This window comes from Hemiscyllium ocellatum, chromosome 25, assembly GCF_020745735.1.
Source record: "Hemiscyllium ocellatum isolate sHemOce1 chromosome 25, sHemOce1.pat.X.cur, whole genome shotgun sequence".
NCBI lineage: Eukaryota > Metazoa > Chordata > Chondrichthyes > Orectolobiformes > Hemiscylliidae > Hemiscyllium > Hemiscyllium ocellatum.
This window is the reverse complement of record NC_083425.1, coordinates 36,482,477-36,496,914: the sequence shown is the minus strand read 5'-3', so window position 1 is coordinate 36,496,914 and position 14,438 is coordinate 36,482,477. Positions and strand designations below refer to the sequence as shown.

Below are 14,438 nucleotides of genomic sequence, written 5' to 3'. Positions count from 1 at the left end.
CTGGGGGAGGATGCTATATGGTAAGCAGAAGGAGGTTAATTTGACCATGTTTAACCCAAATCCATGAGACTTGATGGAGACCGAATCAACATTAAGGACTCCCAGGGTAACTCCCTGCTGACTATATACCACCATGCTGCCACTTCTGTGGGATCTCTCCTAGGACATACCCAGGGATGGTGATGGTGGTATCTCAGACATTGACAGGTATAATTTTGTGCGTATGACTATGGCAAGTTTGACTCATCTGTGATACAGTTCTCCCAACTTTCAAACTAGCCCCCAAATATTATTAAGAACTATTTTGTAAGACTGACAGGACTGTTTCTCCCATTGCCTTTTCCAGTGCCTAGGCCGATGCCAGGTAGCCCATCCAGTTTCATTTCTTTGTTGAGACGCCGTAGTGATTTATACAACTGAGTGACTTGCTAGACCATTTCAGAGGACAGTTAACAGTCAACCACATTGTTGTGGATCTGGAGTCACACACAGGCCAGACCAGGTAAAGATGGCAGATTTCCTTCCATGAAGGACATTAGTGAGCCAGATCGTTTTTTCCGACAATGGACAATAGTTTAATGGCCATCAGTAGATTCTTACTTCCATAAAATTTTTTATTGGATTGAAATTCCGCCATCTGCTGGGGTACAATGTGTAGCCTTCCAATACTGTCATAGTATAACACTGGGGTACAATACTAATGCATCCAGGCCCATCGTGAATAATGAGATCAATTTGAAATTAATTAAGATCATATGACTAGGCAAGTGTTGACACACATTAATACCTTAGAGACCTCATTGCTCCTCAGATTTCCCATGAGGCCTCTGTTAGTTGTTACCTGTAAGCACCACGGTTAGATTTTACTCTTGGGGGTCTTTTTGGTTGCCTTCTGTTACTCACACAGTGACGTGACCAAGAGGAAGCAAGTGTGTCCTTGGACATGAATAGCCTGCAGCAAAGTTCCAGATATTGTTCCCTCACTTTGCACCACAAACCAGTGCTTATTTTAGCAGCATTGCACACTACCACAGATATACCAACAGTAAATGTCACTTCAAGCACAGAGCCTGCATTAAAACAAAAAGTGAAAAAGCTGCAAGCATTCAGCAAATCACATCATCTGGAGAAAAGAAAAAGCAAATCTGTGCTTCATGAAGACAAGTTCCCAGTCGGAGAAAGGGAGAGCATTAAATAAAGAACAGGAGAAAGTTAAAAGATGGAAGTGGCATGCAGAATGTGACAAGGGAATATAGTGAAAAAGCAAAAGCAAAAGAGTTGAAATTAGCATTGTTCCATTTAGCTTCCCCCTTTGTAGATGTGTTTACTTAACCTGACAGCTGACAGAAACCAATCAAAGACTGAATCAGAATAATTCCTGCAGGGCTCATCTCATTGAAGGCATTGAGAGATGCTGATTGCGTGAATGGAATTTTTGACAGTTCCATTGATCGTTTGAAAATACTCCAATGGAAGAGAGACACTAAGATTGCAAAATGACATGGTACACAGTTTATCAATACCTTTTTAGAAAGGTTTTGGATGAATAACAATTAACCACAGCACTCTTTTGGACCAACATGCCAGTGCAGCCTTACTAGATTGCCTTCATTTCCTCTAAACCACTGTCAAATTGCCTAGCATGGTATGTTTCACAGAAACTCAGACTTATTCCTGTCAGCTGGACACCAGCCCAACATCCTTTCTTCAAACAACAAAAGAGCAACTGTTTGGACAGTCATTTTCGTGTATGTGGGAAAATCATGATGTGAAGAAAACTGTCAGAATTATTTTTGTACAAAAATTCAGTACAAGACACTTCCTGGATTGAAGGATTCCAAAGCAGCTGAGCATGCTCCTTCCAAGTCTGAAAGAGTGCGATTTTTCACTGGATGTGAAATTCTATTGAAAACTCCTGAATATTAATACTCATCTATAATGGATAGTAAGGTGGATTCTAGACCAATAACTAAATCATGTGTGGGCAGCACGGTGGCAGAGTGGTTAGGACTGCTGCCTCACAGCGCCAGAGAACTGGGTTCAATTCCCACCTCAGGCGACTGACTGTGTGGAGTTTGCACGTTCTCCCCGTGTCTGCGTGGGTTTCCTCCGGGTGCTCCGGTTTCCTCCCACAGTCCAAACATGTGCAGGTGAATTGGCCATGCTAAATTGCCCGTACTGTCAGGTGAAGGGGTAAATGTAGGAGAATGGGTCTAGGTGGGTTGCTCTTCGGAGGGTCAATGTGGACTTGTTGGGCCGAAGGGCCTGTTTCCACACTGTAGAGAATCTAATTTAAATTCCAGACCTGGGTTATAAGTAATCTAAAATGTAACAAGCACTGAATCACATGTTGACAGCCCTTGAGAGAGTGAGAGTGAGAGTGAGAGTGAGAGTGAGATTTGAACACTTTCCATGGACCATATTTCCAAAACTGGGTTTCTGAAATTTGATTGGCAGTGCTGCTAGTGACCAAGGAAATGTGATATGTGGCTTACTCTCAACTAGTGAGGTACAGTGTGGGTAAAGGAATACCACTCACAAAGTTCAGGGCAAAAAGCAATGACTGGTGACACTAACTGCAGAATATCACTGGCCCACAAGCTCAGGATGACTGTCCCTTCAAGCAATCAGACAATCCACCTTGCCCCAATCGAAAAGGGACAGCCGAGGCATACAAAGGCCAATCAAGTAGTGCCCACAGATCAGACCTGAGCTGGTTTGATCATTATCAGGTACAATTTATTGGGTCTAGGGGCAAAAGTGGACTAATTCAAGAGCTTATTCAAAATGTCTTCGTGTCTGGCAAAGTCTCCAATCCTGGATCACCACCCACTGACTGCTACTGGTAAGGGCAGATGAGGGCAGGGATAGGCTCCGTCATAAAGCTTTCCCAGTTGAATATTTCGATAAAACTGCCCTACTTCACTCCAGGCAAAGACATGCAGGTACGCACAGGCAGACAGAGACAGCGGAAGAGAGAGTGAGAGATAGACAAACAGACAGAGGAAGAGAGAAACAGAGATAGACAAAGTGAAAATGGGGTACCTCAATTATACGGTCCTGAGGCAGCAGTCCAGAACGTTCTGCAGGAGAGTCAGCATCCACAGCCCGGATATACTGACCAACCTTTGACTTCTCACTGTGCAGATTGAAGCCATATCCATTAGAGCCTTTCTGCATATGACAGAGACGAGGGCGCAGTTCCTTTGTGGGGGCAGAAACTTCCTGAAATAACAAGACCAAATATCCTTATAGCCAGCGTTCAGGGACAGTGCAGACATCACAAACAGTCAGAGTATCATCAAGTATTTTCCACATGTACAGGAGAACAGTACATCTAAAAAGAACAGCAGTCAAAGAGAATAGATCGCCCTCTCCTCTATTCAATGGATGGTCTCAACTTGGCAGAGACAGGAAGAGAGCTCATATTGTTCACAAGAACCATAGTTGCTTAAGACTTAAAAATGCCTGGACTAACTGCAAAACAGAAACAGCCACACAAAAGAAATAGAAACATTTATGTATCAGTGTTCTCTGTGCATTATAGAGAAGATGATCAGTAGGTATTGAGAGATGATACTTCTCTCAATGGCAGAATCCATTCCTCAGCAATGACCCACCAGAAATGCAACAATCCCCTGGCACTGACCCTCTGATTGGGGAGCCTTCACTCAGCACTGACCATGACAGTGCAGCATTCCTTCAAGCAGTCCCTCCTCCAACAGCACTGCACCAACACAGCAGTGACCCTCTGATTGTGTAGTTCTCCTTCCCGATTGACCCTCTGATAGCATAGTACTCTCTGAAGTATATCCAGTCTGAGAAAGTAGCACTTCCTCAGCAGTGAACTGGTGATAATGCAGTACTTCCACAATGCCAATCCTCCATCAGTACATCCCTCCCTTAAGTATTGGACTGGTGGTTCAGGATGGATAAGGAACTTGACTCTATCATGGGATCTCACCCTGCCTGGCCAGGGATTATTAAAACTATACTGAAACAACTTAACTCTCCTGCCTTTAGCTCATCCACTTGGCTCACTGGGATTTTGCAGAGCACCCCAGTATCAAAATGGGAATAAAAATTGGTTGTTAACCCATTTCTGTCTATATAATCAGTGACTGCTTATAAAGATGGCTATTGCATTCCTGTGAATTCCTGGCATGCAACTTCGGGGTAGTTTATCAAACATGGTCAGCCAGGCAATCAATCTTTCATGTACCTCAGGAGGCACTCGGTATTTTTTTATTGTATTAGCTGTTACAGAGAGGACACTCTCCTGGAAAATATCCTACACAACAAAATTGCAAGTTGCACTAATCGTATGAAGTCTGAAGAGTAACAAGACTCGCAATGCTAACTCTGCTTTCTCCCCACAGATGCTGCCTGACTTGCTGAATTTCTCAGTCAATTTCTGTTTTTGTTATAAACCATGTTAATAAATTATAACTTATCCAATTGACCATTATTATCTGCAATGCAAGTTTATTTTGTTTTGATGGTTACAACTTCCCTTCTCCCACCACCCAAAGTAGACTTAGTCACATGACTCAGTATTGAACCCAACTCACCCTACCAATACAATTTTGAAATTGCGGACAGTTACAGTGCAAGTGTTGTTCTATATCGTTACAATAATCAACACCCCTAACTCTGGGTTATATAGGAAATGTCTCTGGCCTATAAAAAGCAGACACCAGCTTGCATTTGTGCACTCATTAGTTTAAAAAAAGACTCCATCAAAACAGTGAAGCAGAAGTTATATTTCAGCAAAATGACCTCAGAAGACTCCCAACAGGAATCTGTGAAGAGCAGAAAGGATCTGAACTCCTCAACCACTGATTAGGTCATAGACTTCCACCCACAAAGGAATTCCAATTTGCTAATTCCAACATTGGACACCATCTTGAAGTTTGATGTGTGTAAGTCATTGCTAATTACATTAATCTCTTGATCCTTTCCAATTCCATATTTCCTTGCATGTTTGGAGATGTGTGTTGTAAGATATCCCCCAGTGCTGAAAAGTGTGTGGTTTACCTTTACCACGCAATCTTGTGTCTGCCCTGGCAAACTCAGAGTACACATGGGGCCGGGTCTAACGTCTCATGTCTAATCGAAAACAGAAGAAACTAAAATAATACTCTAAAGGACAGATGGTGACAATAGGCAGAAAGATTAGTTTTAAAATTTGTAATCTCTCTGTGACATCAGGAATAGTTACAGACTACAGTATGTTGTCCACAAACTGGTCTTTTAGCTTCCAACACACACCTTATATCAATCCACTGAGTCACATCCCACTTCAACAGAATGATTCTCCTCTTACACAGATCTATTCAGAGCCACTTTTTTTTATATTTACCAATCAACCTATTCAGAGATGTTACTGTACACCTCTAGCGCTGCAGACGTGAACGCAGGCCTCCTGACCCAGAGGTATGGACACTATCACTGTGCCACAAGAACCCCAACTTCCATATATATGTCTAGATATTTTCTAATCAACCCATCTCCAATTGATGACTGTCACATAATTGAAAACTCAAGACCCTGTGGCACAACTTGAGGAATATTCACCTCACAGCAACATGAAGTCTTTACTCTTATCTGGCTCCATGTCGTACCAGCTCTAGCATTGTCTGATCGAGGCTGGGAGAACAGAATTTTACTTTCTAAGGAAGCTTCTATATCACTGGCTGGCATGTGGGTTTTGTTTTGCTCGTATAATGAATGATGGGGAATGCTACGCCCACACATAAAGCAAACATTTCTTGCACCAGTTACCTACTGGTCTTTATCAGGTTGTTGGGCGTGGAGATAAGCAGCCAAATTCATGTTCTTAATGGTAACTGATAACTTGCTGGTAGCAGCAACAGCCAGAACCCCCCACATTCAACCACAAAATGAGTTCAAATCAAAGCCTCTCAGCACAAGATAAAAGGTCATTTGGGATATTATGTTTGCACTCGTTCTTTGAAAGAGCTATCGAATTATATCTAGTCCTTTGCTCTTGCCATCATAACCCTCTAAATGATTATCTCCAATTAGTGACCCAACTTGCCTTTAAAAGTTGCAACTGAATCTGCTTCCACTGCTCTTTCCAGTTGTGAATTCCAGATGATTGCTAGTACATACTGACAGAGTTAAGTGTCTCTCAAGAATGAGAACTGGTAACCATCAACTGACCCTCTCCCCTCAGCCCTGCCTTCCATACATCCCATTGGGAAGATCAGGTTCCTCGCCATGACAAAATTGTGACATAACAGTCAACTAAACTGCTGACAGGCTGGATTTGTGCTAAAGCTGAGGAACAGAAAGATTGACAAATTAATATCATTCCCAGAGCTCATTTTGCCAATCAACAGCATTCAAACGCCAGCGCCAATTCCTTCCAAAGTTACCTGCTCACTGGAGCTTTTAAAGTCATAAGGCTTTAACAAAATCCCCACTAGGAAATTACACTGCTTCTGAGCAGAGTCATAAAAATGACATGTACAGGAATCAATTTCAGATATTTAGGTTCCTTGGTCATTAAGGGAGTTGACAAAGATATAATCTAGATGATTGGTCCCATACAGAAAATGCCTGGTCAGTCAGGAACCCACTGACAGGCGGTTATCCTTCTCAGTCCTTGGTCCTGACTCCAGCCCTAAATATTCCCAAAAATCAGGGAATGCAATCCCATTATTCGGCACAATATTGAGGGCCAAAGGGCCTGTACTGCTTTGCAATGCTCTATGTTCTATTCCTAAACAGTTCCCATTAACAAGAAGTTATGTTTGCATGACACCATCATTCATTATAATTACAAAACAAAACCCTAATGCCAGTCAGTGATATAGAAACGGTTACTTACAAAGTAAAGATCTGTCTACACAGCCTTTATTAAACATGCTGCATGCACATTACAGTAATGATAATTCATAGCAAAGAAACATTGCTTTACCTTTTCTCCTAAAGTTAAATTGGAGACTCAATCACCAATAATTGTGGGATAATCTTTAACCCAGTAAAGCAGAATTGTAATTGTTAAATCTGTAATTGTTTTCAAAAATGTTTGAAAAGCCTAAGATTGTGCATCAAATGTAATTGTTGATTGTAATTTTCTTGGTTAATACAAAATACTAGTTCATGTACTCTGGTGATACTTGAAATAGAAGCAGTATCAACAAGCAAGTTAAGAATGAAGCCATATTGCTAGCACACAAATGAGAGCTGTAGACAGAGATTCAAGCTACGCTGAGCACAAAGGAAGATAGCTGCGGTTGTTGAAGGTCTGTTAATCTCAACTCCAGGACATCTCTGCAGAAATTCCTCATGGCAGTGATCTGGCCCCAAAATCTTCAGTGGCTTTATGAATGACCTTCTCTCTATCACAAGATCAGAAGTGATGTTTGCTAATGATTGCACCATGTTCAGCACTCTGCACTACTCCTCAGATACTGAAGCAGTTCACATCCAAATGCAACAAGGCCTGGACAATATCCAGGCGAAAGGAAGGACTGCAGATGCTGGAGATTAGAGTGCGTGGTAGTGAACAGCACAGCAGGTCAAGCAGCATCCGAGGAGCAGGAAAATTCATGAAGGGCTTTTGCCCGACACATCAATTTTCCTTCTCCACGGATGCTACCTGACCTATTGTGCTTTTCCAGTACCACACTCTGGACAATATCCAGGTGTAGTTGACAAGTGACATTTGCACCACAAAAGTGCCAGACAATGATCTTCAACAAGAGAGAATCTAATCAACACCTTTGACATGCAATGGTATTACCACCATAGGATTCCCCGCTATCATCCCGAAGTCACCATTGACCAGAAACTGATCTGGATTTTATACTTAAACACAGCGGCTACAAGAGCAAGTCGGAGACTACATATCCTACAGTGAATAATTCACCACCTGACTCCAAAGCATCTGAACAAGGCACAAGTCAGGAGTGGATTGATGAAAGCAGTTCCAACAATATTCAAGCAGTTTGATATAATCCAGATCTAAGCAGCCCACTTAATTGGCTCCACATCCACAAACATTCACTCCACCCTCCATCACGATACAGTAGCAGGAGATTGTACTATCTACAAAATGCACTGCAGGAATTCACCCAGACTCCTCAGATAGCAACTTCCAAAACCATTACCACAGTCATTTCAGAGGACATGGATAGCAGCTACATTACCACCTGCAAACTCCACTCACCATTCTAACTCGGAAATATGGATTGCTGTTCTTTCACTATTCACTGGTCAAAAGCCCAGAACTCCCTCCCAACAGGATGTGCATGTGTGCCTGAACAAAATACACTTCAGCAGTTCAAGCAGCAGCTCACCACCACCTTATCAAAGGGAACCACGGCTAGGCAATATGTGTTGGTCCAGCCCATTGCCATGAATGAAAACAACAGGCCATGGGATGAAGATAGTCAGCGCATAGATGCAGACTCGAGGAAAAAAGAGATGAAGAAAGCAAGAGGAACACAGCAAATTCTTGGAAGCAAAAGAAGCAAATAGTTCTTAGGGAAAGGTCAGATTGTGTGTTTGGTAGAAAGCATAGAATCTCTCAGAGATACTGTGCAAACTGTCTAAAAATGTCTAAACCTGGAAAACTCTGAATAGCTTTAAGATGTTAAGGGCTAGGTGCTTTTCCAGAAACAGCCAAACTGTGAACCAGGATTTTGTTGATTGGTCATTTGAAAAGTAACTTTGAAAGCTACACCATTGGGAATATTGTGACTGGAGGGCGAATGGGTTCAAAAAAAAAAGTGAGCCTGGTTGATGATAGACATGTCCATGGAGACATAATTCCTGACTAACTTTGCATAAATAAAAGGATAAAATATTGCGGGATTATACACCTATAGTGTGCAATACTTGTGTGGAAAGTGGTACACGTGTGAGCGGTTGCCTAAGACATACTTATGATCCATCAACTATTAAAACAAAATTTACCTTCTTATTAAGATATTCTTCCCTGATAATTCATGTGCCATCAGCATTGGTTCTGATTTGTGCTAGAGTAAAAACTATTGTGTTGAAGTTAAAAACTACAAAATGTGGAATTTTGTCAGCAACTTCTTTGGGTAAACCTGGTAAACTTGACCATTTAGTTTTATGGTTCCCCCATAGGAACTGCAAGGAACTATCTGACACCACAACTCATTAAAGCTACTTATTTGCACTAAAAGTTCAGTCATCAGAGACAATATACTCCCACAAAACCTCCCATACCCGACCTTCACCACCTCAAGATTCCACATCTACGCAAACTGGCAATTATTTCAGCCTTAATTAATGTCTCGCATGACCAAAATTCATGAGAACTCACGACCAACAATCACACCAACCACGTGAGCAGTCAGTGAAGTCGATGTGCAACCCACGAACCAAGGAGGAACTGCACAAGATAATACTCATGCCCAGAAAGGATTGAAGACAGGTCTCCTTGGAACGGACACAAAGCAGCAAAAATGTGTTTTTCCTTTCAGTGATGTTGACACAAGCTGAAATGTTAACCAAAAGATCCGAGAATTCTCTGCATGTTAAACGTGGGGCCAATTTAGGGGCATCTCGGCTAGAAAGAAATGGTTCTCACAGACTCAGAGACATTCCCACTTTTAACTAACAAGGCAGGAGGTTTAGGGCACAGCCCATGTCCCAAGATGTTCATCTGCTATCCAATGAAATTAAACTAAAGCATGCACTTGGTGCTTCACAAAGGGAGAATTCTGGCCAGTTCAAAATAGGATTAGGACAAAACATTCCACAGAGCAGTCAGGCTTAACAATTCCTGAGGCACAATGGTCACTGTGACATTCGGTACAAACTGCACATTTCAAAACATGTGCCTGTGTCGATGCCAAGCAACCACAGGTCTGTGAAGGGCCAAGTTGAAATAGAACCTCAGTGATCAAGTAATTTATTTTCACAAGTCTTGGTCAGCCACACCAGGCAAAACTGACCTACCTTACAACTTCATAAGTTCTTACAGCAAGGAAACGGCCATTCTATCCATTTTGTCAGTACCAGTTCTTTAAAAGAGTTAGCAAATAAATCTCACTTTTGTGCCCTTTGCCTGAAAGTCTTTAATGAATCTTCATTTAATATTTTTAAGTAGTGCATACCAGACATGTTAACAGGGATTAACTTTGCACAGCTATGGAATGGGTCCAAATCTAGCCATGTCATAGTTAACTGTCTAGTGGTGGAACATGTACAACTAAAACAACCTAAACATTGATACAAACTAAGAGTCAACTTTACAAAGACAGTGTGTGATGTGCCCATATTGAGCCAAAGTTATAACCTCATTCAGAGTTTAGGTAAGAGGTGGGCAAACTGATGTTCTAGAACCACAAGATCTTGATTTCTATACAACATTCCTAGATGGTACTGATGCTGATAAACTTATATCAAGCCATAGAAAGAGGCAGTTTATCAAGATCTTGTGTAAATTCCAACTTGATCAAGCTACTTTTTCCCCTCACTGTCAATTTTGTGCAAAGTTACCTGTGTTTCAACTTTAAAATTTTTGGCAATGAATATTTAAACAGATAACACAGCTAAACTTTGTGATTTTTTTAAAAATCAATCTACTCAGATATGTTATGACACACCTCTGGTGCACAACGGACCTGAAACCAGACATTGAGTCAGTACCAGTGCAGCACAAGATTTTTCAAAACTTCGTGCGAATTAAAGCCAAAATAGGCCACATGCTCTTTTTGCAAACTAAATAATACCACATACATAAACCATTAATTTGAAAGTATTACCCATCATGCAAATCACTCATGGGTATTAATAATAATTAAAGGGCCCTTTAAAAACTTTTATAAACATGGTAATTGTGAGAAAATATCAATTAGCACTTGTTTGTAAAAGCAATTGATATTAATAATTTTAAAAATAGAATTTGATTAACAAAGTCTGAAGAAACGGAGGCTGTTGTTATCGAAGAGACGGTTGAGTGGAAATTTGTCAGAAGTATTCAAAAATCACAAAGGGTCTGGAAAGAATAGACAGGGAGACACTATATCCATTGATCTAGAACCAAATGGCACAGAATTAAGTAACTGCCAAAAGCAGCAATGATATCATGAAAAAAAACTTTACATAACAACTGATTAGGATCGCAAATGTTCCTCCTAGCAGTCTGGTGGGGGCAAATCCAATCTTGGTTTTTAGAAAGAGACTTTTGATATTTAATCTTGATATTAAAAGGGAGAGGCAGGTGAGTGGGATTAAGTGAATTGCACTTGCAGGGTGTTGGCATAACGGCCTCTCTGTGGCTTCATATACATTTGTCAGCATCATTATCATCCAAGAGTATCACACAGAAAACAAAATGCGTCCCTCTCTTGTTTTGTCATTGGTACGTGAATTGCAGCAGAATGGCTCATAAGCTATTATGTTTTTGACTAAATCTAAAGATGGCTCTTATTACCATGTTATGGAGCCCTGGTCTAGCCCATGAAATTCTCCTGATCTGGATTTCAGGATGCCACCTCTTGGTGGACACATTCTTAGAAGTTACATCACATGAGCTGCTGTTCCCAAACACCAGATCAATCAGGCTTCAATACATTTACAATATTTCAGAACACTTTTGTTGCATAGAACATGAATAAAGTACATGGTTTCTCAATGTCCAGTGACTTTTCTTCCCAGGTATAAACATGTGGTTCTGGAAGATTAAGCCTGCAGATATCAAGAGAAATGTCACCCACAATAAGATAAGTATTCTATTCTCAAAATGCCACACAAAAAGCAAACATTAACAACATTTCTGCTGGATTACCTTAAGTGGCATTCTGTTTATGTCAAAGTTAACATTTGAGTTACTAGTAAGTAAGCAGAAAGGTGAATGATTATAAACATGAGACTGGGCGCAGGAGGAAAGGTCACAAATTAGGGATTTCTGGAATTCACACAGGAAGATGTAACCATTTGTCAGAGAAGCTTTGTGAGAAATCTGCTTGCACACAGCCATACAATGAAGCAGGAAATGTATTGGGACTGGATGGTGGAAATGGGGCGTTGCTCTTGGCCAGACTAAGTTTCCCTCAGTGCCTCGCCCTATCATTGTTCATCTATGCTTTATTAAGACTGGAGGATAAATGGAACGGAGCTCAAAATACACACAAATCTCATAATTACTAACTGCAGCCTCGGGAAAACTGCATATTTATAGCATTAACTATGTTATCTCTGCAACTAAAACAACAACTACATATATTTACATAGCATATTTTTAATGTAGTGAATGACCCACAAACTTCACTGGAATATTATACAACAAAGTATGTCACTGAACAGAGGTAGATTTGAAGAGTCCTGAAGGAGGAAAGCAACGGAAAAACAAGGGAGGTATAGGGATGGCTTTCCTGTGCTTGGCCATAGACAACCAAGTCCTCCATGATACAGTAATTAAAATTGGAGATGTTTAAGAATCCAGGTTGGATTTAATAGATCCAGACAAGATTGTTTAATGTATGGATGACTGACAGGTGCAACTATCTGGCTTTAAATGTGTAAAGCATGCTCTAGTGCTTGTTTCTGATAAATAAGTGATCTTAGATCTATTCCTAACCCTGCACTGTATTAATAGTGCTCACTGCCAAGGTCCCTTCTCATCGGTTCTGGTCCTTTTGAGCACTGGGTCTCCTTTAAGTATGCACTGATGGAAAAAAGAACGAATGGACTTACATTTATACAGCACTTTACATGACCACCATAACATCCCAAAGCACGTCAGGGATAATCATGTGTTTTAAGATGCTGTCATGAGGGAATGTGACACCAAATGTGACATAGCAACAAACAACCATAAACAGCAAATGTTCATACAAAATGTTTTTGTGATATAAGAACAGAATTAGGCCATCCAACCCATTGAGTAAAAAGTGAGGTCTGCAGATGCTGGAGATCAGAGCTGAAAATGTGTTGCTGGTTAAAGCACAGCAGGTTAAGGCAGCATCCAAGGAACAGGAAATTTGACGTTTCGGGCCAGAGCCCTTCATCAGGAATGAGGAGAATGTGCCAGGCAGGCTAAGATAAAAGGTAGGGAGGAGGGACTTGGGGGAGGGGCGATGGAGATGTGATATCACATCTCCATCGCCCCTCCCCCAAGTCCCTCCTCCCTACCTTTTATCTTAGCCTGCCTGGCACATTCTCCTCATTCCTGATGAAGGGCTCTGGCCCGAAACGTCAAATTTCCTGTTCCTTGGATGCTGCCTAACCTGCTGTGCTTCATCCAGCCCATTGGGCCTGTTTAGTCATTTGATCCGGGTTGATATGTTTCTCAACTCTTATTCTCCTTCCTTCTCCTATAACTGTGGATCCGCTTACTAATCAAAAACCTATCTCCATCTTTAAAACACTCAATGACTTGGCCTCTACAGTCTTCCGAGGCAATGAATTCCATACATTAAACACCCTCGAGATAAAGAAATTCCTTCTCATCTCCATTCTAAAGGGTTATCCCTTCATTGAGGTTGTGCTCTTGGGTCCTAGTCTCTCCTAATAATGGAAACATCTTCTCCATATCCACTCTAGCCAGGCATCTCAGTATTCTAGAGTTTCAGTCAGAGATCCCCTGACCCTTCTAATCTCAATCAGGTACGGACTTAGAGTCTTTGACTGCTCCTTATATGACAAGCCCTTCAACCCCCAGAATCATTCTTGTGAACCCCCTCCAATGAGTACATCTGCCCTCTCAAAATGAAAACTAACAAAATGCATTTGCCTTTCTACCTGCCATGTATACTTGCATGTTAACATTAAGAGGTCCTGAACCAGGTCTTCCAAGTCCCTTCATGTTTCAGATTTCCAAATCATTTTCCCATTCAGAACATAGTTTGTGCCTCTGTTCTCCCAACCAAAATGCATCACGTCACATTTTCATACATTTCATTCCATCTGTCGCTTCTTTGCCCTTTCTCCTAGCCAGTCCAATTTGGGGGATAAATATTGTCCAGGAAAGAAGGAGGCGAGGAATCCCTAGCACTTATTCCAACAACCACAACATCTGAGGGGGTGGGTTTCAGTTTCACACCTCATATGAAATATAAACAAATTTTTAAAAGCTGCTTAAAAAACAAAAGTGGCAGCTGCTGTTGTGTTCATCCTACTGCTTGATGATATTTGTACAACATATCATGTCACCCCACCTAGACTTGGATGCTCACTCCCAAGGTAGGTAAACTATTCAACTATAACAGGCTGCACATGTTCATCCAACCTCTCATGATGCCTTTCAATTTCAGAGGCCTGCAGGATCAGTCAGTCAATCTGTGAAGCATTGGTACAACTCCAAATTTTATTGTCTTACTAATCACAAAAGCATGTGGATCACTCAGGGATTGAGTTCAAGACCATTGGAAAGTTAATAAACAACCTAAGGAATGCTGACAATGCAGGAATAATTACAGATATAAATT

General features: G+C 41.2%; 1 protein-coding gene across 1 annotated transcript in view; it reads right to left on the bottom strand.

Moving 5' to 3' along the window:
- Positions 1–14,438, bottom strand: part of LOC132827642 (Na(+)/H(+) exchange regulatory cofactor NHE-RF1-like) — a 103,476-nt gene that overhangs the window by 33,285 nt on the left and 55,753 nt on the right. Inside the window, exon 2 of the mRNA XM_060844226.1 lies at positions 3,046–3,225. Within this exon, the coding sequence (XP_060700209.1) occupies positions 3,046–3,225 (180 nt within the window). The remainder of the gene's footprint in view (positions 1–3,045; positions 3,226–14,438) is intronic.